Below are 23,991 nucleotides of genomic sequence, written 5' to 3' on the forward strand. Positions count from 1 at the left end.
TTTCTCTTTCAAGAATGTGCTTGCTATTCTTGATTTTGCTATTTCATGTAGGTGTTAGTCAGCTTATTAATACACAGGAAACAATGTTCTGGGATTTTGATTGCATTGACTCTGTAGATAAATTTTGGAAGAGCTCATATTTTGAAAATACTGTCTTCTATTCATAAGCATGTGCTAACGCTGTGGTTTATTTAGTTATTGGCTTGCTTTCATAATTGACTTGCAGTTTTCCTTCTGTAGATCTTTTGCATACTTTGTAGGTTTATGCCTAAGTATTTAATAAATGTTTTATGGTCCTATAATGGTAGGTATGAGTCATTGGAAACTTGTCCATATCCACACAGGGTAGAGCATCAGGAGGTGGCTAGCATAAACACTGTCTTCATGTAGGCTCCCTGAACTGGCACTATTCTACTAGCATTCCCTTATACTCACCACTTGATTCCAATATTAAAGACGTCACTGTGGGATTAAAGAAACTACTGGCTAGTAGAACAGCAGTGTGGAATCATAACCCTGTCACGAGCCAGGCAGATAATCGTGGGTAATAGTAATTTACAGAAAGACCATTGAGATGTGTTTTTCATTAAACTTAGAGATTTATTAATCATAAAGTACTAAGGTGATTCTTCTTACTTGTCTTGTTAAAGTGATCTCATTTCATACTTCAAACAAATGTCCTGGAATATTTATACTTTTTCCTCTTCATTTGCTTAATTCACACAATGTTTCTGCTAGATAAGTTGTTGTGACATTTAGCACTCTTTTCTTGTCTCATTTTTAACATTTTTGGTACTGTATTTATTTGATTCCCACTCTTCTTAATGTTGTGGAAAGACCTCATATAGACTGAAAGGTAGTGTCTTGGCTGTACCTTCCGCCGATCCCACTTCCTGCCTGCTCTTGTCTCATTTCCTGCTGTCTTTACCTGTTCGGTCTAATCTGAACAGCCCTTGCTCTGTGGGGAGACTATGTGCGTTTCCATGGCAAGGTTTTTGACTACTGTGGCTCATTTGCCAAGAATGTTCTCCCCAGTTCCGCAGTACTCTGTTCTCTTACTTCATTTGGATCTAGTTCAATCACATCAGAGTTCTCCTACAATCCTTTGTCTAAAAAAAGCCTCCGTTATTCTGCGCTTACTCTGCTGTAGATTTCTTCATAGCATTTCTAACTGACACGTGATGATCTTTGTCTGAAATACCTGGGACCAGAAGTGTTTTGGATGATTTTGATCTTGAAATATTTGCAGATACATTGTGAAATATTTTCATTATGAGATCTGAATCCAAACAGAATTCATTCATTTCATATGTTCTTGGGCATGTAGCCTGAAGGTAGTTTTAAAGAGTATTTTTAGTGCACATGCATTTTGACTGGAACCTGCTTTGTGAGGTTCAATGTGAAGTTTTCCACTTAGTGTCATGTTGGTATTTAAAAAAATAAAAGAGTTTGGAAGGCTTTGAGGTTTGGATATTTTAGAAAAGGATGCCCAACTCACAAGGTATGATATCCTTATTGTTAGCTTTTCCCAAGATATGTAAGTTTCATGAGGACAGGATGTCTGTGTGTTCAGTATTGTGTCCTTGTTGTCTGGTGGGACATGGGATAGCATGAAAGAGGTACTAATTTTTTTGTTGTTGATGTAAGCAAATGTTGTGATTTTTCTGATTTCACAGTTGCTAATAGGCTTTAAGACATTTAGACCTAATCTTTGGGTATCTTTTGTTGGTAGACTATATAGACTATGAACTATTTGGTTTGGATAAAAGTCTTTTACTAAGAATATGAAATACAAATGTCATCTAGGAATAAAGGATGTTTGACTTGTACAGACAGTGCATATACATGCTCTACTGTAAACTTTCTTACGTTAAAGATCAGGAACCTGAGACCAGGCCATGCAGCTTGTAAGTCTCAGAGCTCTGACTGTGACTGGTAAACCGGTGTTAGATTTCATACAACCTGCGTGTGTGTGTTTAGTTTCTTAGTTACAGTTATTTGTTAATAATTGATTTTCTTTACTTGTAACTTTGCTGTCTTCTCTTCACCTTCATGCTATAATAATTGCTTGGTCTTGTAAATTTCATTGCTTCTGGGTACTGTTGGGTGAATAGTGAATATTGGATCTTATTTAGTTTTCTTTCTTCATAAATATAAGATCAATTTCCAATCAAAATTGTGATCATTAGGAAAGTCTAATTCCTTAGAGACCCACCTAAGTCTGAACTTGATGTATAATGAATGAGTAAACCCCACAGTAGCTCTATATTCATTCAAGTGATACTATGTGGTTTCTTAAGGCAGGCAAAAATAGTTAAAAAGAGTTTGTCCTATATTGTTTCCTTTTCCTTTTTCCTATCCGATTATCTGGAAAGTTTCCAAGGGTTATATGACTTAATTTTCCTCTGGTAGGCTTGATTAGCAAGGGTATCACTTGCCAAATACTGGACAGTGCAGGGATTTGTGACTCATCTTCTTAGAAGCCAGTCCATCTCCTGCTGCAGAATGCAGTTGCTTGTTGGTGAACGTTGAATAACGTGTTTAGGGATGACCAGCTTGTGAGTAGGGGTAGCTATAGGGCATCTGGGGGCTGCTTTGCCCTGCATGAACTCGGTGAAATCTTGCCCTTCTGGCAGCTGCTCATTTTGAGAGGAACTTTTCCTTTTGCTTTGCATTTCTTTTCTCAATACAAAAGGAATGCTTCCCTTTCTAAAGTTTTAAATGAGATGTTAAAAAAGTCACATGTTCCCACATGGAGAAAGTGCATAACTATGCCTTTCAGAGGGACATAAATTTTTTTAGCCTAGAAACCCTTGACATGCATAATTCCCAACAATGTCTGAAAGCCCTTGGAGAGCTGGACGGAGTGTGTGGCTCAGCGTCATCTTCAGGCTCTGCAGCCCGCTTTGTGACCCCCTCTGATCCGTGGTCTGTACTTGTTAAATGCACAGATTTTAAGCCTCCTAGCGCCATGATGTTTTCTGTAATTAAGGAATTAAAAATATCATTTATTGAAAGAATGCCATGATAAACTAACAAAGCTTGTATGCAAGGCACTGGACTGCTCCAGTGTCCGTATCAGATAGTCACTTTGAGTCAGACTGCATTGTCTGTCACCTAACCTTGATAAAAATCTGATTGGAAAATACATAAAATGCATGAAAAAGGTGATTGAAAATTTTAGTGTTTTTATTTTAGATCATATTATCTTAACTCTTAACTGATTTTTTTAATTGAATGCAGCTATTATACAGTGCAGGAAGAACAATGGTGCTCTTAAAGAGACTGATTACTTTGTGTACATGTATTGTTTTAGATGTAGTTATTGTGTTTATATTTTAACTTCTTTTTTAAAAGATGGAGCTATTTCCCTATGGAAAGTCTGTAATTCATTTTCATACAGTTTTTAAAAAATTCTTTCAAGTTAAGTAAAATGACTTAGTTGAGAACCTTGAAATGGAGACTACAGTAAAACTTTAAAATAGTGAAAAAGAACACTGGTTTAATTACTACTTTAATCAGTAAAAATAACCTTTATAACTGTAGGAATTTTTAAAATAGAAGTCACACAGAAAGAAATATGAATGAGGATTAGTTAGGAGGGAGAAAAAAGTGGTATCCCTTTGTTAAGCATTAAAAATTTTTAATTAACTGCTTGCCCAAACACAACAATGAAAATGGCAATTACCTCTACAGTAACAACGGTATAATTGCAGCCGCTGTGATCTAAAGCTAGGAAACAAAATGTTAATCTGGAATGAGCAGTTTCAATATGAAATTATGATATACTTGGCTTCCTGTAGTACAGCTGTCAAGCTTGGGCAGCTCGCTGGTCAATAGTGACATTCTATGTGTCAGTGAACAGAGTCTCTTGATACCATAGCCCACAGTTCACACATTACTGAAGCTCCAACTGTCGAACATTCAAGTCCCTTGGTATTATTGCAGCTTCCAGACTCTCCTGACTGGCTCATGTTTCATTCTTTGGCAATTTGCCCTAATGATATCCCTCAGGAGCTTTCAGCCTCTCTTCTTTCCATATTTAATCGTGCTGTATTAATCTGAGTGATGCGCAAACTGTGTTGTGCATATTGTCATTTCCTACAGTATTTTCTAAAAGACTCACTAATTTTTTTCAGTTCAACTTTTATTTATGGTCCAAATTTAACCTTAGCTACATTTTCAAGTTGAATGTAAAAATCTGCGTATGATTCCCAAGAAACTCCTTTTGCTGTTTGTGTGTTTTTCAGAGGGACCTCTGAGACACAGGGCTTTACATGTAGAATTGGTAAGAACAGTGTGAGCTGTGTCACTGTGTAAATTGTTCTTGATGATCACTCATCTCTGATACCTTGAACATGCCTTTTTCTTTAGAGGGTCAGCAGCTCCTCATTATTGTTACCCTTCTGTGCATTTTAGTTAACTGCCTGTCTCCATGGATCCGCTGCTCTGCTCTACCCGATGTACTGGCAACACATATACATCCCTGTGCTTCCTCCACACCTACTGGACTACTGCTGGTAAGCTGGCCTTTGCCAGAGTCCCTTCCACCTAGATTTCACCATTAGAAACAGATCTTTATATTATAGTCGTGTATAGATTAAAGAAACCACAGAAACTTGACTTTCAGATGATTTGTAAGTATAAACGTATTTTTATATGTATCAGAACAGTTCGTTCCAAAGATAACAAAAATTTAGATTTGGCAAAATGTAGTTCTTTAAATTATGCAAATTTCTTCTGTGGTCATTTAGAAAAAAGACGTGTAAGTAAGAAATATAATTTCATTTATGGCTTATAGGTTACACAAGGGTTCTGGTATCAGAGAACAGTACCCCAGGTATCAGAATTCATCTGTCAAATCTACCCATAGTCCCATTGGCTTTATTGAGGACACCGCTTTCCTTCACCTCCTCCTCAATAGCACCCTGAAAACATAATTGTCAAAGCCATTGCTTCTAGTACAAGAAATTTTGAGAGTCTGGTATGAGACAAAGTGTCAGCCTAAAGCAACCAAGAAAAACAGTGGAAAGTGTGAGAGCAATTGTGAGAACTGGCTGGCTTTAGCAACAGCTCCCAGTGAGCTCAGTAATCTGAGTTCAATCAGGCCACTAGAAACTAGAACAATGGCCAATGGCCTCCTTGTTCTCTCTGACTGGAATATAGCAAGGCTTGTATATAGGAAGGCTAGACCAGGGGGAGACTTCAGGGTAGAGGCTTTGATTGTGTATAGGGAAGGCACTCATGAACTAGATTCCGATACAGGAGTTTTGGTACTCAGGGTAAAGAATTTTTCTCACTGTATAATCACCTGCAGGCATAGTTAATTTTTAAAAAATTTGTTGAGATTTCTTTCTCCGAATCATGCCTATGTATACGTGTATGATTCACACACACACACACACACACAGACAGACAGAGAGAGAGAGAGAGAGAGAGAGAGAGAGAGAGAGAGAGGGAGGGAGGGAGGGAGGGAGGGAGGGGGAGAAGGAGAGGGAGAGAAACACACAAATCATTTGGTATTGATAATTTTCTTATATCAAAGCTAGTATTAGTAAAAATCAAAGTCCTTTGGAATTAATATATTTACTTGAAATTTTCATGAAAGACGTTAAAGTTTTTTAAGGATTGTGATTATTTAAATGCATGATGTTTCTTCAGAAGGGTGGTAGGTGGCTAGCCTTCTTCAGAACAGTATCCAGACTGATTACATGGCTGTACTGTGCACTTCCATAGTGGAGTAACAGTATTGTTCATCTGTGAAGTAGGTAGTCAGGGACTCACCACTGCTGTTCTGTCCTTGGAGAACTTGAAAGGAAAAACAGTTTTGTAGACTACAGGATGTAATTTAATTCTGTTGTGAAGTGTAACATGCACAAATCTAAGTATAAAGCCAGATCAGTAAGTGAGGTGGTTTTTTTTTTTGTTATTCATCTTAGAGTTTTCCTTTTGACCAACAAAATTAAAATAGTTTTCCTCCTTAAAGGCAGAGAATGCAGTTTGTTTATGTTGGCTCAGGCAGTAGATTTTTGTATACATCGTCTGTAACTAGACATTTATTTTAAAGTTCTCTTTTCTAAAAGTCTTATACTGTTATAGTCATTTTGAAAACTAATTATAGGATTAGCACTAAGTTTTTGCAATACTCCTTGCATCACAACTTTTCTGCTAAAGTGTTCTGACCTCTTGTGATAACATACCTTTAAGCTCAAGTCTATGTAGTATTATATATGTAAAATTTTCTGAACACTATTTTAAAGTATCAATGATACACAAATTCTTTCCAGAACTATTTTCTTGATTCTGTCCCTGTTATCAAGTCTTTACTGCTGCCTCCACTCTAAGTAAAGAAGCTTCCCCCTCCTCCCCCTTTTCTTTCTTATTGCTTGCTTGCTTCTAATGCTGGAAATAGTCCTCAGGACAAGTTCCAACAGCCTCCATGCAGGTATTCCCTGGTTCAGAGAGAACAGTAGTGTCCAAACAAGGAGTTACTTGAAAACTTTCTGAGCCTTAAAGTCATATGATAGGCTCAGCTTTTGTTAAAGGATCTGTCTATCTGTCTATGTTTCCTTCTATTGTCAGAAAATGTGATAGATTAAGGAGTTTCCTAGGGAAAATGATTCTCTTCCATTTATATCCTTAATATTAGGACCATACTGATAGGAAGAAAAATGTAAATTATCCCCTCAGACTCATCACTGAAAAGAAATTACATCAAGTTCCAAATGGGGCCACATTTTTTGAGGATTACATGTATGTTGGTTTACTTTTCAGAATGATTGGGATGTTGCAAATCCTGAAATAGTCATGAATCTACAAAACATTTCTGTGTTTGTACCTGGTGTTGGTGATGTGCCATAGACTTTGGAGAACCATAATGCCCTCTTGTGACCATAGATGAATATCACATCTTGGTCCTTTGACACTCTTACTACATTGTTGGTTGGTCCATCCACCCACCCATACATACATAAACCCACCCGCTCAGCCCTCCATCATTTAGTGACTGCCTGTTTGGTAAGCTGTGAACATGTAATGCAGTAAATAAGCTTTTTTACTTGTTTATTTACTGAAAGAAATAAACACATATACGTAGCTCTCTGCATACCTCCATTCACACATACAACAACCCTGTAACACTGTAATTGCTATAGCAAAGTCACTCAAGGACACATGGGTGGCAACTTAAGCAATATGTCGATAGCACATTCTTGCTAAGTTCAGAAAAGCTACTAGGAGGAAGTGATGTCATCTGTATTTTCCTCTTAATCAAGCAAAGTAACAGTACTCCAATATGGCATATCTATTGTGAGACACTTCAAAACTGTTTGAATTCTTAAGTATATTTAAGGAAGTATGGCTATAAGACCACCAAGACTATCATAGATTATTATCTGCTCAAGCAGTGCTTAAGTAAGTCATATAGTTGGATTCTCTAGATTATTTCTTTGAAACTATACAATTTAGATTCCAAGAAAAAAAATGAAGTAAAAAATTACATTCTTTCAGACTACCCTGACGGTTGCAATAGTATGTGGCGGGGAAGCTTCTTTTTAAGTAGCTTTAGAAGGAGAAAAAAAGTGATTCTGCATAAAGATGCTACCACAAAGAAGAAATAGTTTAGAGCCGTCTGTACTGTCTTTTCTAAATAATATCACAGACAGTAGAGCTTAAAGACAGCCTTGTGTGTGGATAATGGAGCATCTGCATCACCATTGATTTCTTCCTGATGTACCAACACCCTCATCAAAGTAGGATGGACGGTCTAGCTGGGATTCAAAGTGACTTTCCAGGAGAGTTGGCTGTTGTCACAATAGTATATGACAGTCCAGTGGGAAAGAAACAGCTACTCTTTTGACTCTATAAACACTGCGTTCTGTCAACTATCATAATGGTTTTAGAAAATTATACTCTAGTGTTTTTAATTCAAACATCTGTAAGTTTAGGAATTTGCTACAAATTAGTGAGAAAAAAATTAACTATACAGCAATGCTCAGTGATCACATGAAAGAGTTTTGAGTTGGTAATTGTTAAATTTGTCATAGAAGCCTGCTACTATATAATTTTAATTCTAGCTTAATTTATATGAGCATATTATTTGTATCTCAGAAAGCAAGTAGCTTTCAGAAACATTTCAAAGGATTTTTCTAGATGTATTTCCTAGGATTATTGGTTAGCTTAGACTTTTGCTTTATGAAATGCTAGCCTACTCAGTGTTTGTTTAGAAGATGGATATATTTCTTAGTTTTACAAGGCTTGAGTATTTTGATTAGCACTCTTACTAAAATATTCTTTGGAATTTAAGATACTATGAACTTTTTGTATTATAAACCTCGTTGGTAAAACATTCTAAACCTCAGGGGATCTAGATGTTCCCATAGTGATTTTAAGATTGCTGTGCTACCTTTCCTGTTTGGTGGGTGTGGCATATTTAAGGTACTGGGAGTTGCCAGCTTGTTTTGTGACAGTTGCCCAAAGCTGCACCTGGAGCCCTGCATAGTGATCTGCATTTCCTGTCTTCTGTGGAGCTGTAGAGGGAACCCAGGCACAAGAGCTTGAACTAGGGCAACAACTTTGCCTTCTGCCAGCAAAAGGGCGGCAGTCCACATTTGTTTGTGTTCCTTTAAAGGTAGAGAGTCTGTTAGTCCCTAAGGAGATCGAGGCATGGAATAGTCAAGTGAAGTTTACAGAGTACCACACCAACTCCATCCAGATGGTCAGTTGTGTAGACTTTTTAAAAGATTGTGAAGGAACAAGGCTACAATAAGCTAAGACAACTGTGAAGGACAATTAATACAGTCCTAATAAAATACTGCATGTACTGCGTGTACATAGTAATGAGAAAGAACCTAATTTATGGTTTCTGGGATTCTGGATATAGAAGTTATTTTTAGTCAGCCTTCACTAACTAAACTTGGGCCTTTCTAAGATGATCTGAGACATCTGGACCAGTTAGGGTATCTGTTAGAGTCAGCTATCACTGCTACCCTGCAGTGGAGTGCACATCAAGGAGCCTGAGCAGTTCTGTGTAATGACAGTGCTGTTCAGAACATTATATAAGCCTGTGAGCAGCAAGATTTGCATTACCAGGAATGGTTGGTGTTAAAGGTCAGAGATGTCTATAGAAGGATTCCCCAAAATGTGTATTTTAAAAAATAGCTATGTGTTCTCATTTATTTATCATTTTCATAGATGTCTGTCTGTCCTTATTTTTTTTGTTGATAATGTAGTTTCAAATTTTCAAGATGACTACTTTTCTTCTTGTATTTCCTAACAATCATTTCTAACATTTTCCTGATTCATACGTCATATACTAAAATGATTTAGTATCTTTATATTCTGCTGGAGTCTAAGATCCAGGAGGAAATGTATCCTATCTACATTGTTTATCACCTTGTTTAAGTTTCTATCCAAGGGCCTGGATCTGGTACGCTCCCAAAATCATAGCCTGAAATAATTAATTCAAAACCATTCTTAGACATGAAAATTTTTTATTAAGATTCTCATATTAATAGCTAGACAGTGGCCATGCACACCTTTAACCCCAGTACTCAGGAGGCAGAAGCAGGCAGATCTCTGTGAGTTTGAGAACAGCCAATTCTACATAGAGAGACCCTGTCTCGAAAAAGATATTATTATACTGTTAAGAATGAAAGTAAAATGAATCTGAAAGTGTAGGAGTATTGGAACACAGAGGGGACTTACTATGTCGATGTCACTGGTTCTAGAATAATGAAAACAGGATGAGATAAATATGTGGTGCCTTAGTGGTAGACTGACACAGTAGATACTGAGTGACATATTAGGTATGAAACAATGACGATCCATTACAATAACAGAAATAATCAAATTGAACAAGAATATGTATAAAAGAAATGTAAATACATTTGAAGATTATTTAGAATATATTTGCTATCAAGTATAATAGAAAGATCCAATATGACCTACATCTTGATAGTCTTTATAAGAAAAACATGTTATTTAGGCATAGAGCTTTTGATTTAATAATAAATGACTTAGAGATTTTTATATAAACAAACTTTAAATAGTAATGGCCTATAAGATGAAATTTTCGTAATTTTCAGTATCTGTAACATGGGTGGAACTGAACGCTTGAAGTTAGTTTTTAAGCATTTGAATTGCTTTTATGTTGTTTTAGTTTTAATGAACAATATGAATCTATACATACATATATATTTTTAATTTAGTGCCCCAATGCCATACCTGATTGGAATACACTCCAGTCTCATAGAGGTGAGTATCTTTCTCAGTAAGATAGTTATGAAACTAATTAATTAGAAATAATAGATAAAAGTTTTATTTGAAGCTTATTTGACTAATACTAAGATGTACTAGATTGACATTATGGATATACTTAAGGGTCGTTTTAAGATAGTGTCACTGAAATCACTTCAGTTTATTCAGTATGCTGGTTTGCCCAGCAATGGCATGAAACCTATGGAAATGGTTGTGTTTGAAGTCACGTGGTCAGTTTTAAATACTAAAATCGTTGTTCCTTGATGAACCACTGATTTCTTGCAACTCAAGATTTTCTGTATCTCATATTTAGTACAATATTTTGAAATTAAATTTTATGTTCTTATGATTCACCAAGTCAAAGTTTTCCTTTACACAACTTCATTATTTCCAGTTTATCAGTTGATTATCAAAGTGTGAGTTTAACATACTAATGATAAACTTATTAACCAGTATGTGCTGGCTCATTCCTGTGGTGCTAGTCCTTAAGGAGCTGAGAAAGGATTCCCACAGTGCAAGTCAGCCTGTTGTGCACAGGGGCTTCTGTGCCAGGCAGAACTAAAGAGAAGAGCAGGCATATACTTTTCTAAGTTCAGAGTTTCCGTCCCACTGTCAGAGATGAATTTAGCATATTTTTTTCTCTTTCTATTGTTATCTCATTTCAAAATGATTTTTGTTGCTTACTTTATCCCTATCCTGAAACTCATTAAACTTTAAATACTTGGGTTTACAGTCAGTGAAATTTCCAGAAAGCCCTTCTTGTAAGATTGGCATGTGTGTGTGGTGGCACACATCTTTAATCCCAACATTCAGAAGGCAGAGGCAGGTCAATCGTAGTGAGTTGGAGGCCAGCCTGATCTACAAAGCAAGTTCCAGAAGAGCCATGGTTACACAGAGAAACCCTGTCTCAAAAAACTAAAACCAAAACCAAAACCAAAAAGAAAAAGAAAAAGAAAGAAAGAAAAAAAATGGCATATAAATTACCAAAAGGCTAAAACACAAGATTTGAGTCATCTGAGTGGCATCATGCTTGCTGTTGTCAGTTTCAGTCAAACACATTGTCTTTGCTGATTGCACAGAGTAACATTAATAATGAAACACAGTTGCTAATGGACACACTGATGTACTAGGTGTGGTTTTCCTGCCAGTTGCCAACGCTTGTCTTTTCTTTGGTCAGAGAAGATTCTTACTAAGATAGAGCCCTGTCTCCGAGAAAGCTTTGATTAGAGAATTGTACCTAGTCTCAAGTTAGGGGCTTTTTTTATTTTTTCTTTTTGGAAAATGCTAGGGCAATAATTCTTTTGTTCCATTATTACTGAAGTATAGATTTTAATGCATTTTAGTAGGTTTAACACATTTTTAATATTGAAGTCTGAGTGGGATAAATTTGTGACTCCTTATATTTTATTAATTTTAAGGAACTATTATAAGCCAAGAATGCAGTGTATGAAATGAGGCATGAGCAGATAGATATGTACTCTGTCATTAGATCAGGTAGGATATAACCTGAATTTCACTAGTTTGACTTTCATGAAATTAGTTGCTTGGATTTTTTGTCTTAAAAGTAACAAAGTTTGATTTTCATAATTTCCACAATAAATCTATACTAAAAGTAGCACCCAGAATTTTATAATGTGTTTACTTATATAGATGAAAATAATTTAAAATTGGAGAGAGTGCCTTGTGGTCTTCTGTTAATTTTGGGTGTATGGAATGGCTCTACAGCAGTCTTTAAGACAAATAAATTAGGCTTTTCCAAATTAGGACGGATGAGGAAGCACACTAGCTATTTCATTTAATTTATCACATCCTTATTGGCTGCTTACAAAGCAAGTTTAAATGAAAAAAATTCTTTGAAAATTTATAATTAAATTATTTTTTTCCCCTCTGTCTTTTGCTGAAATGGATTTTTTTCCTTTTTGGAAAATAGTATTTTGAAGAAAAAGACCATTTTAACTTTGAGTTGGTTCCTTTTATGAAGTGGGACATTTGGAGTGGTAATTGGATTGTGGGAAGTTTCCACGCCTTCAGTGCTGTGCTTATCTTGTTTATTAGCCTGCCCTCAGCTTGTTGACAGGGAGGGAGAGGTGCATTTGATGGTCCTTTAAATAATGAGCATATCACTTGGCAATTTCCTTAAACTATAGTAAGATGATAGTTCATTCTTCAATATGTCACTATCAAGCAGTTTTCAATTAAATTTTTATCTGTTTGCTTTTATTTTATAATACGTATGTTTTAAATGGAATTTAGGTATTCATGCAGTTAGTATGAGAGACAGCACTGTAACTTTTAGCAATTGCAGCTAATTTTGGAGGAAAACAAAAAATTACTGTCGTCTTTTTGGTCATAACGGTCTCAGCTAATATTATTAATTGTGTAAAAACCTCCAAGTTCTAAAGCATGAAATTAATGTTCTTTGAAACCTTTCCACGTGGTTTTACATAATTGTGACTAATGAATGGTGAAAACGTATCTTTTCAAAGTCGAAGTTTATTTCTGAAATAAGGGAAACAGATTTTATTTTCCCTGGAAAGCAGACTTCTGGGTGAAGTTAAGTGCTGACTAAGTCCGTAGTTGAGTAACTTGGAAGCCGCAGACCTGAGGGGGACTTGTTTGTTTTCATCTGTACAGGACTGTGCACTGCAGAATGTTGGTCCCCTTTCCTAAGGTCCTGTGCTGCTGCCCTGTGCCATTCCGGTACATTAGCGTGCATAATGCATATAGCCACAGTGTGCACAAGGGTTAATTCCACAGGGCCTGAGAGAGACTTACACACTCAGTATCACGTGTCCAGCATAATCTTCTTACTTTTCTGGAAAAACATTTTCATTTTCATGTTTTCTTTTAAATTGCACCCCATAAACATATGAGATATAACAATATGAGACAAAGGAAGAGGTCCCATTGCTGCCTTGCAGGCCTAGGTAGAGAAGACAAAGCTAACACTTGATTTGGAGAGAAAAAAATAGACTAGTTTCAGTATTTTCCTATAGTTAAATTGTAACCTACTCCCCCATTTTTGGTTACATATATTTATTCTAACATTAGGGTTTCAGTTTATTTATTAGTAATGAACACATTTTTATTTTTTTACTTTTAGTGAGTGGGCCATTGAACAAAATTTAATATTCAGTTATTATCTGCCTTAAAACAAAAAGCAATTGAAAAAGTCTACAAATCACATTACTATCATTAATCAGACCGTACTAATGTTATCATAAACATCTTGGTAGCACATAGTCCTTATCTTTAAATGTTTGAACAAACTCATTTCCCATTGGAAAAAAATAGATTTAGTCTTCTGGATTATAACAGTTTTTCTAGTATGAGAACACCACAGAAAGTGAAATGGTCATCATATTATGACATTCTTTTCCTGAACAAATGGCATTATATATTTCACTCATAAATTGTTATTAAAATTATAGTTAATATACATACTGATATAGTTATGCATTTAAACCTTTTAAACATGTGTACACATGAAAAGGAAAGGAAATCAGTGTGTTTCAGACATTTCTATAGAATATCAGTTATATCACCAGAAATGATTTCTTGATAATAATTTAGAGGTAGCCATCTTTTAATTCTGAGTTTTTAGTTTTTAGTAATTGTAATGTCTTTTACAAGACAGATTTTAGAACCAGTGTCCCCTGAGAATATATAGCCTAGATTGTGGATTTCTAAACACTTATCATTTCTGTAGGAAATTTAACATTTAACTAAATACTCAAAAGTTGAAATCCAAAATGGATCAGAGTCACTTTAATCAGAATCAACTTGTAACAAAATAATTGGTTAAACTAATTTAAAATTCAAGTATTTAGCCAGTGGAGCTTGCTTTTAATTACAGCATTTGGGAGGAAGAGGCAGGAGGATCTCTGTGAGTTCAAGATTGGTTTGGCTTACATACCGTTCCAGGACAGCCAGGGCAACATAGAGAAACCTCCCCTGGCTGAGAAAAAAGAATTATAATGTTTCCCTTAACTAAAAGTGCTGCACTGAAATTATTATCTTTCGCCAGTTGGCCTATATGAATGTGGAAGTCTGGATTTTGTGGCTGCATTTCATTACTGGAGTACATCACTTACACCTGAGGTGTGTTTCCACATAGAATTCAGTAATTTAAGTAGATGTGTGAAACAGAAAATAAACTATACCCTTTTAGACATAACTTTGATAAGGTTTTTATAGCTTACTATTATTTGTAAACCTATTGAGATACCCTTTTACTAAATTTTCAAACAACATGGAAAGATAAGTCGTTCTGATGAACTGTTAAATTTTATTCTTCTTCTTTTTTTTTTTTTCATGACAGGTTTTCTCTGTGTATCCCTGCCTGTCTTGGAACTCACTATCTAGACCAGGCTGGCCTTGAACCCTGAGATCTGCCTGCCTCTGCCTCCCAAGTGCTGAGGTTATAAGTTTTACTCTTTACATAAAAATCCATGTGAGGACATAATTGGCGAATTACACGTTAGTAGTCTCTCCATTGTCTCCTCCTTTCCCTCTCAGTCCTACTCAAGGCCGCACGTTGGTATGGCCACATAGGAACGTGTTTGTTCACTGAAATGTAGTTTAGTTCTGCAGTCATTGTTAGGAGTTTCTACACTCTCTCCAGTGTATGTATGCTAAAGTGGATTTGAAACGGGGAACAAATTCCCATATCGTAAGATTGACATTCAAATGATAAAGGCTACAGTTTTTATATTTTGATATACCTCTGCCTAGTATTGTGCTAAATTGTTGGCAGTTATTTTAATTTGACATTAGATGAGGACATTTTCTGTTTTAAGTATTTTAATCAAATCTTTTTAAATCAATTATAGTCACATTCCTTTTTCAGAAAGTAAAGTTGTTTATATTGTTTAATAACATTGAATTTCCCTCTTTAATTTTCCCAAGCTTAATGCACTAAGATAGTTTTTTGTTTCCAAACTCATCATAAACTTGTAAGAAAAATATAATAAGATTTTTTTCATAATTGTGTTTTTTAAACAGAGAGTGAAAAATAAATCTTTGGAAGATGTGGTTGTGTTAAATGTTGACACAAACACTTTAGAATCACCATTTAATGACTTGAGCAACCTGCCCAGTGATGTGGTAAGTCCAAAGGATATCTGTGGTGAACAAGAGTGTTTGTTGCTGGACTCTCAAGTTCCTGTTTTCCACTTTGTATCTGAACCTTTAAAGTCAGTATATGCAAGGGTTTTAAGAAGAATTGATGTAGATTCTATTTTTAATACTTTGCCTTTTGGCAGCTGAGATTTTAAATGGAATACCATATTCCTTATTGTAAAAATGGGACCATAATTAAAAAGCTAGATGCATTCATTACGCAGAGTTTCTTTAAACATTGAGTCCCTTCATCTCGTCTTAATCATTGTATTACAAAGTAGGCATTCTGTCTGCCTGGTGGCATGTCTTGCAAAAGAATGAGCGAGTTTTTGAAGGCAAGAAGAAGAAGGGGCCAATTATCGGCTTTTGCTTCCCTGCCACCTGCCAGCGCTTTTCCTTTTAATTAATGATCTGATGGCACTGGTCAATATAATAAGAAATGCTTGTACAGTTGGGGTCAGAAAATTCTGGCTTTGATCTCTCCCAACTTTCTGAAACATTTATTTGTTTTCTCTAAATTATTTCAGTTTTATTTTAATCTTTCCTGTCCTGCTGAGGGCCACAAGAATGAAAACCTACAGTTTGTCATCTGCTTTGGCAGAGCAAAGAATGCTTACTTAGAATTCTATTTGTAAATTAAACTGCAAACCCAGTTTGTCATAAAAGACATCTGATCCTTTTGAAATGACGAAAACTGTCTTTTGTCTGTAAAGCTGATAAATTAAGTGGCAGTACTCTTCGGGTCTTTGATCTTGTGGAGGGTGTGTGTGTGTGTGTGTGTGTGTGTGTGTGTGTGTGTGTGTGTGTGTGTGTGTTTGCAGCTCTTAGTGGCATATATTATATATTTAATATTAAATAATCTATGTAAAATTGCAGTTTGGGGCTTTTGTGTTCTTTAGTATAGGGCAAAATTATAAACTAGTGCTATTTCTGTACATATTTAATGGCTATTTAAATGTCTTTATAACATAATTATAACTTTAAATTATGTTCCCTTCTTTTAAAAAACACCCTCAAAGTATCCATTCTTTTCAACATTATTAAAATTTGAGAATTGAAAGCAAACTTTACAATATAATTTTCTCCATTTTCTCTATTATTAAGGACTTTGAGAGGGTGAATTTAAAAATCTCCAATTTAAAAAATACATCACTACTAGCCCAGATTGTTCTTATGGCTAATGATAGGAAATGGGAGTTTAATGTCAAAGCCAGAGTACTTCTGCTTATCAATAACCAGTCCATTGCCTGACCTTTAAGCTCGTTAAACTGAACTGTGTATTCACTGCAGTCAAATTGTTGTGTGTGAACCATCCAAACTCAGACCAGTGGACACTGATATTCTCTTCTCGGCTTAATGTGGCCAGATGCTTCGTTATGAAATCTGCAGCGACTGCTAGGAAGGATACGTTATGCGTTTAGAAATCCATCCAAGAATTTTTCACTGGGTAGAGAAATACTTATGAAAATAGAATTCCAGCTTTTCAAACATTTTTCTTATGGTATGCACATTTTCTAATGTTGTACTGCAGGAGAAAGGGTTGTTTACTAAAAAGAAGAGAGAGAGAAACTCAGCCTTTCTCTACATGATATTAAAATCTGTATAGTCGCACCGAGCTCCTTGCTTGAGAAGAGAGCCTTTGAAGTCTCATTGTAGTGGGAATCGCTTTTAACTGAGAAGTACTTGTCTTGTAGATTTGTTTTATAATTAAGATATTGATTTAAATGTATAGGGATGCTAAGCAACACTCACCGATGTACAGATACAACTGCAGGCAGGTACAGAAGAGTCAGTGTGCTGCGTGGTCAGCACCACGTTACGCTAACTGCCATTGTGAGCCTGTAGGAGAAGGAGCATTGCCAGCCAGCGCAGGCGGATTGCAAAGGTGCTGCCATTCCAAGGCCACAGACTTGCCGACAGCTGGAGACTCGGCCAGTACAAGCTCCCAGATAGAGCAGGAGCCATTTGGTGAAAACAGGAGCTCCTTTAAAGTTGGGCTGATTTTCTAAAGTATTTTAGGCAGTTGTTCGACTCATCTCTAACAAAGTTCTCATTTTCATCAGTTTTTTAAGGCTGCCCTTTGGAGCTCTACACAGTTTAAACTGGCAGATGTTTTAAATAAGATCTGATAAAATCCTGAATGATAACTGAATTTTTATGTGTGATTTACATTAATATTTTTGAAGCCTGAAAGGTATTACTATTGGCATTGTTTGATTAGTTAGTAAGTTAACTGAGCTTTAAAAGGAGGCCCTTTTAAAAGCATCCACCAAAGCATTTAAATTATGCGTACAGGCTGGGTTCCCGTGTGTGCATGTGCACTCTATTACCATGTCACATTGACCAGTGGCCGCGGCTGCCCCGAGGTCAGTGGTCACAGTTGTCCTGAATTACTAGCTCTTTTTTCCTGTGGACCCTCTGGTGCGTTGCATGCTGTAATCTTCTTAATGGCTTCATTCCAATATTCACACATAATATTTTAGATTTATTGACTGTTAGAAATACTACCACGCCAGTAGCACTTCCGCTGCTCTTAAGGTATTTAAAATTGGAAAAATAAATCAGAGCAAGCTTCAGGAATCCTTTGTTTTCCTTTTGGGAGGAAAAAAAAAAACACCTTTCTTCCTGTTTTCTGACAAGAACACTTGTTTTTTGATTTCATCATTTCACTATAGATTTGGATCATCAAAACAAAATAAAACCTAAATGTTTCATTGGCAATGATTTTAAGGATATTATTTCACAGAAAACCCTTTGAAGACAGTGACACATTGAAACTCTTTTGTAGCTTGTATATACAAGTATTGTGACTTTATTTTAGTATTATGCCATTTAGACATTTTCAAACATATGTAGTTGGAATATTTTGAACTAAAAGAGTAAACTTTAGGGCCAAGTAACCATCAATCAAAGTTAGTGTTATTATTAGTGTGTGTGTGTGTATGAGAATGGGAAGAAAAGTTCCATTATATATAACAAGGCAAATATCAAATGAGTTCATTTAAGTTCAGAAAATGAACTATTGAAATCCCTCATTCTATATATTTATAGACAGATTTAGTTTAATTGTGTAGCAATTTAAAACTTTGTGTTTCTTACTTTTACTGTTCATTTTAATTTTTGTCATTATTAATATTTTATAATAATTTGTGAAATGTTACTATTCATAATGTAAGAACATAACCTATTTGCTTGCTGGAAGATTAGGCTAATAATTAGAATTATAGTGTGATTTAGGAAGTGTGCTCTCATGGGAATATTAAGATCAACAATTATAAACCAAGTCTTATAGATGAAAGCAGCTGAGAGTTGACTGACATCTGACAAAGCTATTTGTGCTAGAATATTCATTGCAACAAGCAAGTAGTTTTGCATAACCATCTTTAGATATTTTTAATTTATTAAAGAACATGTTCTTATTTTAGGTAAGAAAACTGAGGCACAGGATGTCTATTGTTGATAGCTAGAGCTTTAGTAGATAAGGTTGGTTTTTGTATCTTTGCCCCAAATAGAAGACTGTAGTTCCTCACAGTAAATGTCATGTACTATTATGAGTAATGAGTAACTTACTTACAGTTTCATTCACAAACAGTTTGCTTCTTGTCTTGCTAGAGGAATAGCAACATGATATATTTGATTTAAAATTTTTCAGCACTGATTTTAAGGTGTTTTCATCTTGCAGATACTATTGTTAGAAGATAATTGTTTTCTCTGATAAAAGTTTGTAAAAGTACCTACCACCTTTAAATGTTATTCTATGTACTAATAATCAATATAATTAAACTCACATTTATTAAACATCTACTGTGTACCTTTCCAGGCTAACAAAGGGGCTGTTATTCTGGGGCACACTGTGATACGATACATAGGTTTTGGTATAAAATCTGTTAATTACTAAACTATTAGGGGACACTTCTTATAAATCGTTTTATGTAAACTACCACACTTGTTACACTAATGTTTTAAAAATTCCTTTGAAGGAATATGCTAATGATTTAATTGTGATATGAAAAGGGAGAGGCACAAATTACCATGAGTCACCAAAACTCACGAGGAACCTAAAGAACTAGAGAAAACCTCCAAAACAGAAACTTGAAATTAAATTTTTGAGTAGCTACATTTAAGAGAATTTATTTATTTGGGAATCAGTTTAGAAAAGCATTGCTTATTTTAGAGGATTTTTAAATTAATTTAAAAATTATAAAGTATATAAACTAGTCTCTTGTGGCCATGAATATTATCAATAAATGTTTAATTCATTGACTAGGTCCTCTAATTTAACATGAAGGCTTTAACCAGTTAAATGTCACAGTATGTCTTATAAGGAAGATAAGGCCCCCGAGAATATGATTTTAGTTCAGGTTTGTCATAGCTCTGCTGTAATCCTGATTGTGCTGAATGGTCAGTGAAGCCTCTAACAAATGCCTGTGGTGGTCCTTGCTGGAAAGACAATACAAATTACAAATGCTTCAAATTCCAGCACAGCGTGGAGAACTTTTAATGTGGAGCACATACTTGAGGAAACACACCTGGTTTCCTTTTGTCCTTGAAGACGTATATACATGCTCCTCCTGGGCTGCTAGGATTCTGGCATCCGCTGTCAAAGCCCCTGCCTTAGCCTCTGTGTTGTGCTTTGTAAGTAGTAAGCACTGGATGAGTGAGTGCAGATGAGAAATACAATTACATTGTTTCTATTTCTTGACACATAAGTTTGTTTTTTAAAAAAATCTCTGTGTAGTTTTTATCCAGAATAGTATATAAGGATACTTTTGTTTGAGTCTTATAATGGAAAAAAAAACCCAGAATATATATATATATACACGTTTATATATATGTTTATATATATATTTCTATATATATATTTCCCCATAATACAGCATTTTATTTCTTGCTTGACTGGAAAAGCCCACACTTTGATGACATTCTAATTGTCTGTGAAAACTCATCATCTTTTTAAATGATTAGTTTCGTAGATGTGATCATTTCTAAAGTAAGAGTTTTTCATTTGCTAGTAGATAAAATGTTACAGATTTTACTATTTCCCTATTCCCCACTCTTTTCTCATTGTATAGTTTCAATATATAAGACTTAAATCTAAAAACAGAAAAGGCAAAAACAAATACAGCCCCAACTTTAGATGTGCTTGTGTATATTTCAAAAATCTTTACTCTCACTGGAATAAGACCTAGCCAAAGCTTTCGAGACTCTCCTCTTTATATCTCTCTAGTTTGTCATTTGTAAAGTTAATTTACTGTTGCTACTTTTAGTGGTTGTAAGAGCTCATGAATTCCATGGGCTTTCTCTAGCCTTTCATTTTAAAAGATGTCAACTCTGTCTCTAGCACTCTCCCCGTGTGCCGTATTAGCAGCATGCTTTTCTGTTTCCTCACTGTTAATGAGGAGTGGTAAAGAAATGGCAAACTTTCATTTGCATCCTTTAAAGCTGTCTTCCATTTATTCTAGTCCTATAAAGCCTTGACTCTCCCATGCTCACGACAGTGTTGTGGTATGTAATACTGAGGACTCTCCCATGCTCACGACAGTGTTGTGGTATGTAATACTGAGGACTCTCCCATGCTCAAGACAATGTTGTGGTATGTAATACTGAGCACATTGTCCTCTGAACTGTTCTAAACTGTGCTCGTATCAGAAGGACTTGCTGAACTTTGAAGTGAATTATGATCCTGACGCTCATTGCCGATGCTCTGTTTGAGTAACCTAGAGTTAAGGTAAAATTATGCCTGGTACAAGTTGTTTTGTTCACTTCATGTGTTCTCTTTGAGGCATTCATTGGCTCAGCATGTATTTATCAAGCACGTACTATGTACACTTATGCTGAGAGCCGATAATACAGTGGTGAGTAAGAAAACACAGAATTCAGTTTAAAGACACACATTTCTTTGACAAAGACTCGTCTAGTATTATAGATGTAGACAGATGTTATAAAGAAAAGGAACAGGTGCACTTGAAGAGATTGACATGACAGTCCTAGTTCACTGAGTCAGGGAGATAAGGCCTATTCTAGGCTTACATACAGGGAAAATGAAGTGTTGGCCTCTATGGTCCCTCAGGAATTACCTTTCATAGTAATGCACAGGGTTTTAGGAGCTCATTGTTCTTCTCTGGATTAATATGACTGTTTCCTCTTGGCCTGGCAGGAACCTTATGATAGGTCAGTTCGTTGAGTGCTGAATTTCAGTTTCACCAGCATGAGGAAGTACAGAAGCCAGAGCTTAGTCTTTGTTTTCATTTCAAAGGACTCATATGTTCATTTGTATAACACTTTTTGTTTCTACTTCAAGTGATCAATCAATTAGGGTACAGATTAAAATGCCATAAGAGAGAATTCAGCAATTTTGATCAAAATACTTATTTTATCCAATACCAAATGGCCAAGTCTGAAAGTACAGATATAAGTAACAATATTCAGACTGAGCAGGTTATTTCTAGGAGTGTATATGTATACACATATACATATATGCATGTAACAACTATTAATGAAAAGCAGGCCATGGATTTGAAAGAGCAAGGAAGAGTATATGGGAGGGTTTGAAGGGAGGAAAGGAAAGGGCATAATATTGTAATTATAGTAGCCAAAACTAAGAAAAAATACTTACAAAATACTCAAAATAATTTATTGTGTAATAATTCAAAGGAAAGCTGTCCAGAGCTGTGGGCAACATCCATCTTTAAGGCATGGCATCAACTCCAGGGTTAAGGTACCTCTTCCATTATTCATTCTCTGCTTTGCTTCCTACGAAAGGAGAAATCTAGGAAAGGTACATACACTCCAGTTCGTATTCCATTGCCTGGTCCTACACCAACTCCCAAGGGAAAAAACTGTGTTATCCATGCATTATTCAAAATTTGGGACTAACGTTAACAAAGAAAGGGAGAACTGATGTAGAGGACTGATACAACTATCTCTACTACCAGAAAGCTGAAGTGAGCATAATTTTGGCCAAGCTTGAATACTATGTCTATCAGCACAAAAACTTAGATAATCCTTTCATAGCATAGCTAAGCTCATTATGTCTTTCTATAATGATGGCCTACATAGTGAGTCTAAGTATGCCTCTTTTTAAAATTATTGTTCCATATGTATATGTGTGTATGTATATTTCTAAAGATATAAATATAACCTACTCAGTCCATATAGTGTTACTTGTATGTTTCCAGGGATGACCAGTTGATATTGGATAATTAATTATGCTCTTCCCAATCAGCATTTCTTAATTACCTAGAGTTCTTTGTCTAGGGTTGAGGCCTTGGGATTTCCTCTGTTCACGTCAGCATGTCTGTTGGTATTATCCTTACTCTGCTTATGTTTAGGCATTCATCTTGGCGAGACTGTAGGGCTATAACTTCTAAATTTGTAGGAGTCACAGTCTCACAGCAGACTCCCTGTTCCTCTGGCTCTTACAGTCTTTCTGTCCTCTCTCATGCAATGGTTCCTGAGCCTTAGGTTCAAGAGTTGTCTTGTAGATGTATCAGTTGAGAATGGGCTCTACAACTGCATTTGGATTAGTTGTGTTTTCTGTAATGGTCTCCATTTGTTGCAAAGAGAAGTTTCCTTCTTGAGGGGTGAAAATAACACTTAAAATAATACTTAGTAGTTAAGTATGCTTCTGTTTTAGTAAAGTACTGTTTTTAATAACCATGACTTAACTATCCCTTAACATGCCATTTGTGCTCCTTGGGGCCACCATACCATGTTGATCACCGTTGCTCCTTAGAGCCACCATGCCATGCTGATCACCATTGCTCCTTAGAGCCACCATGCCATGCTGATCACCATTGCTCCTTAGGGCCACCATGCCATGCTGATCACCATTGCTCCTTAGAGCCACCATGCTGTGCTGATCACCATTACTCCTTAGGACCACCATACCATGCTGATCACCGTTGCTCCCTTAGGACCACTATGCCATGCTGATCACCGTTGCTCCCTTAGGGCCACCATGCCATGCTGATCACCGTTGCTCCCTTAGGACCACTATGCCATGCTGATCACCGTTGCTCCCTTAGGGCCACCATGCCATGCTGATCACCATTGCTCCTTAGGACCACCATGCCATGCTGATCACCATTGCCCCCTTAGGGCCACCATGCCATGCTGATCACCATTGCTCCTTAGGACCACCATACCATGCTGATCACCGTTGCTCCCTTAGGACCACTATGCCATGCTGATCACCGTTGCTCCCTTAGGGCCACCATGCCATGCTGATCACCGTTGCTCCCTTAGGACCACTATGCCATGCTGATCACCGTTGCTCCCTTAGGGCCACCATGCCATGCTGATCACTGTTGCTTCCTTAGGACCACCATACCATGCTGATCACCATTACTCCTTAGGACCACCATGCCATGCTGATCACTGTTGCTCCCTTAGGGCCACCATGCCATGCTGATCACCATTGCTCCTTAGGACCACCATGCCATGCTGATCACCATTGCTCCTTAGAGCCACCATGCCATGCTGATCACCATTGCTCCTTAGGACCACCATGCCATGCTGATCACCATTGCTCCTTAGGGCCACCATACCATGCTGATCACCATTGCTCCTTAGGACCACCATACCATGCTGATCACCATTACTCCTTAGGAC

At 36.3% G+C, this 23,991-nt stretch overlaps 1 protein-coding gene across 4 annotated transcripts in view; it reads left to right on the forward strand.

Annotated features, from left to right (window-relative positions):
- The window catches only part of Dennd1b (DENN domain containing 1B), a 221,059-nt gene that overhangs the window by 107,297 nt on the left and 89,771 nt on the right, over positions 1-23,991 (forward strand). For 3 of the 4 annotated variants that reach the window (XM_052737096.1, XM_052737092.1, XM_052737093.1), the window contains 3 exons: positions 4,420-4,520; positions 10,209-10,254; positions 15,262-15,363. In XM_052737096.1, coding sequence (XP_052593056.1) covers positions 4,420-4,520; positions 10,209-10,254; positions 15,262-15,363 — 249 coding nt within the window. The remainder of the gene's footprint in view (positions 1-4,419; positions 4,521-10,208; positions 10,255-15,261; positions 15,364-23,991) is intronic. The other variant, XM_052737095.1, reaches the window with a different exon arrangement.

This window comes from Peromyscus californicus, unplaced genomic scaffold (assembly GCF_007827085.1).
Source record: "Peromyscus californicus insignis strain IS unplaced genomic scaffold, ASM782708v3 Scaffold_14__1_contigs__length_90479793_seg_2, whole genome shotgun sequence".
Lineage (NCBI taxonomy): Eukaryota > Metazoa > Chordata > Mammalia > Rodentia > Cricetidae > Peromyscus > Peromyscus californicus.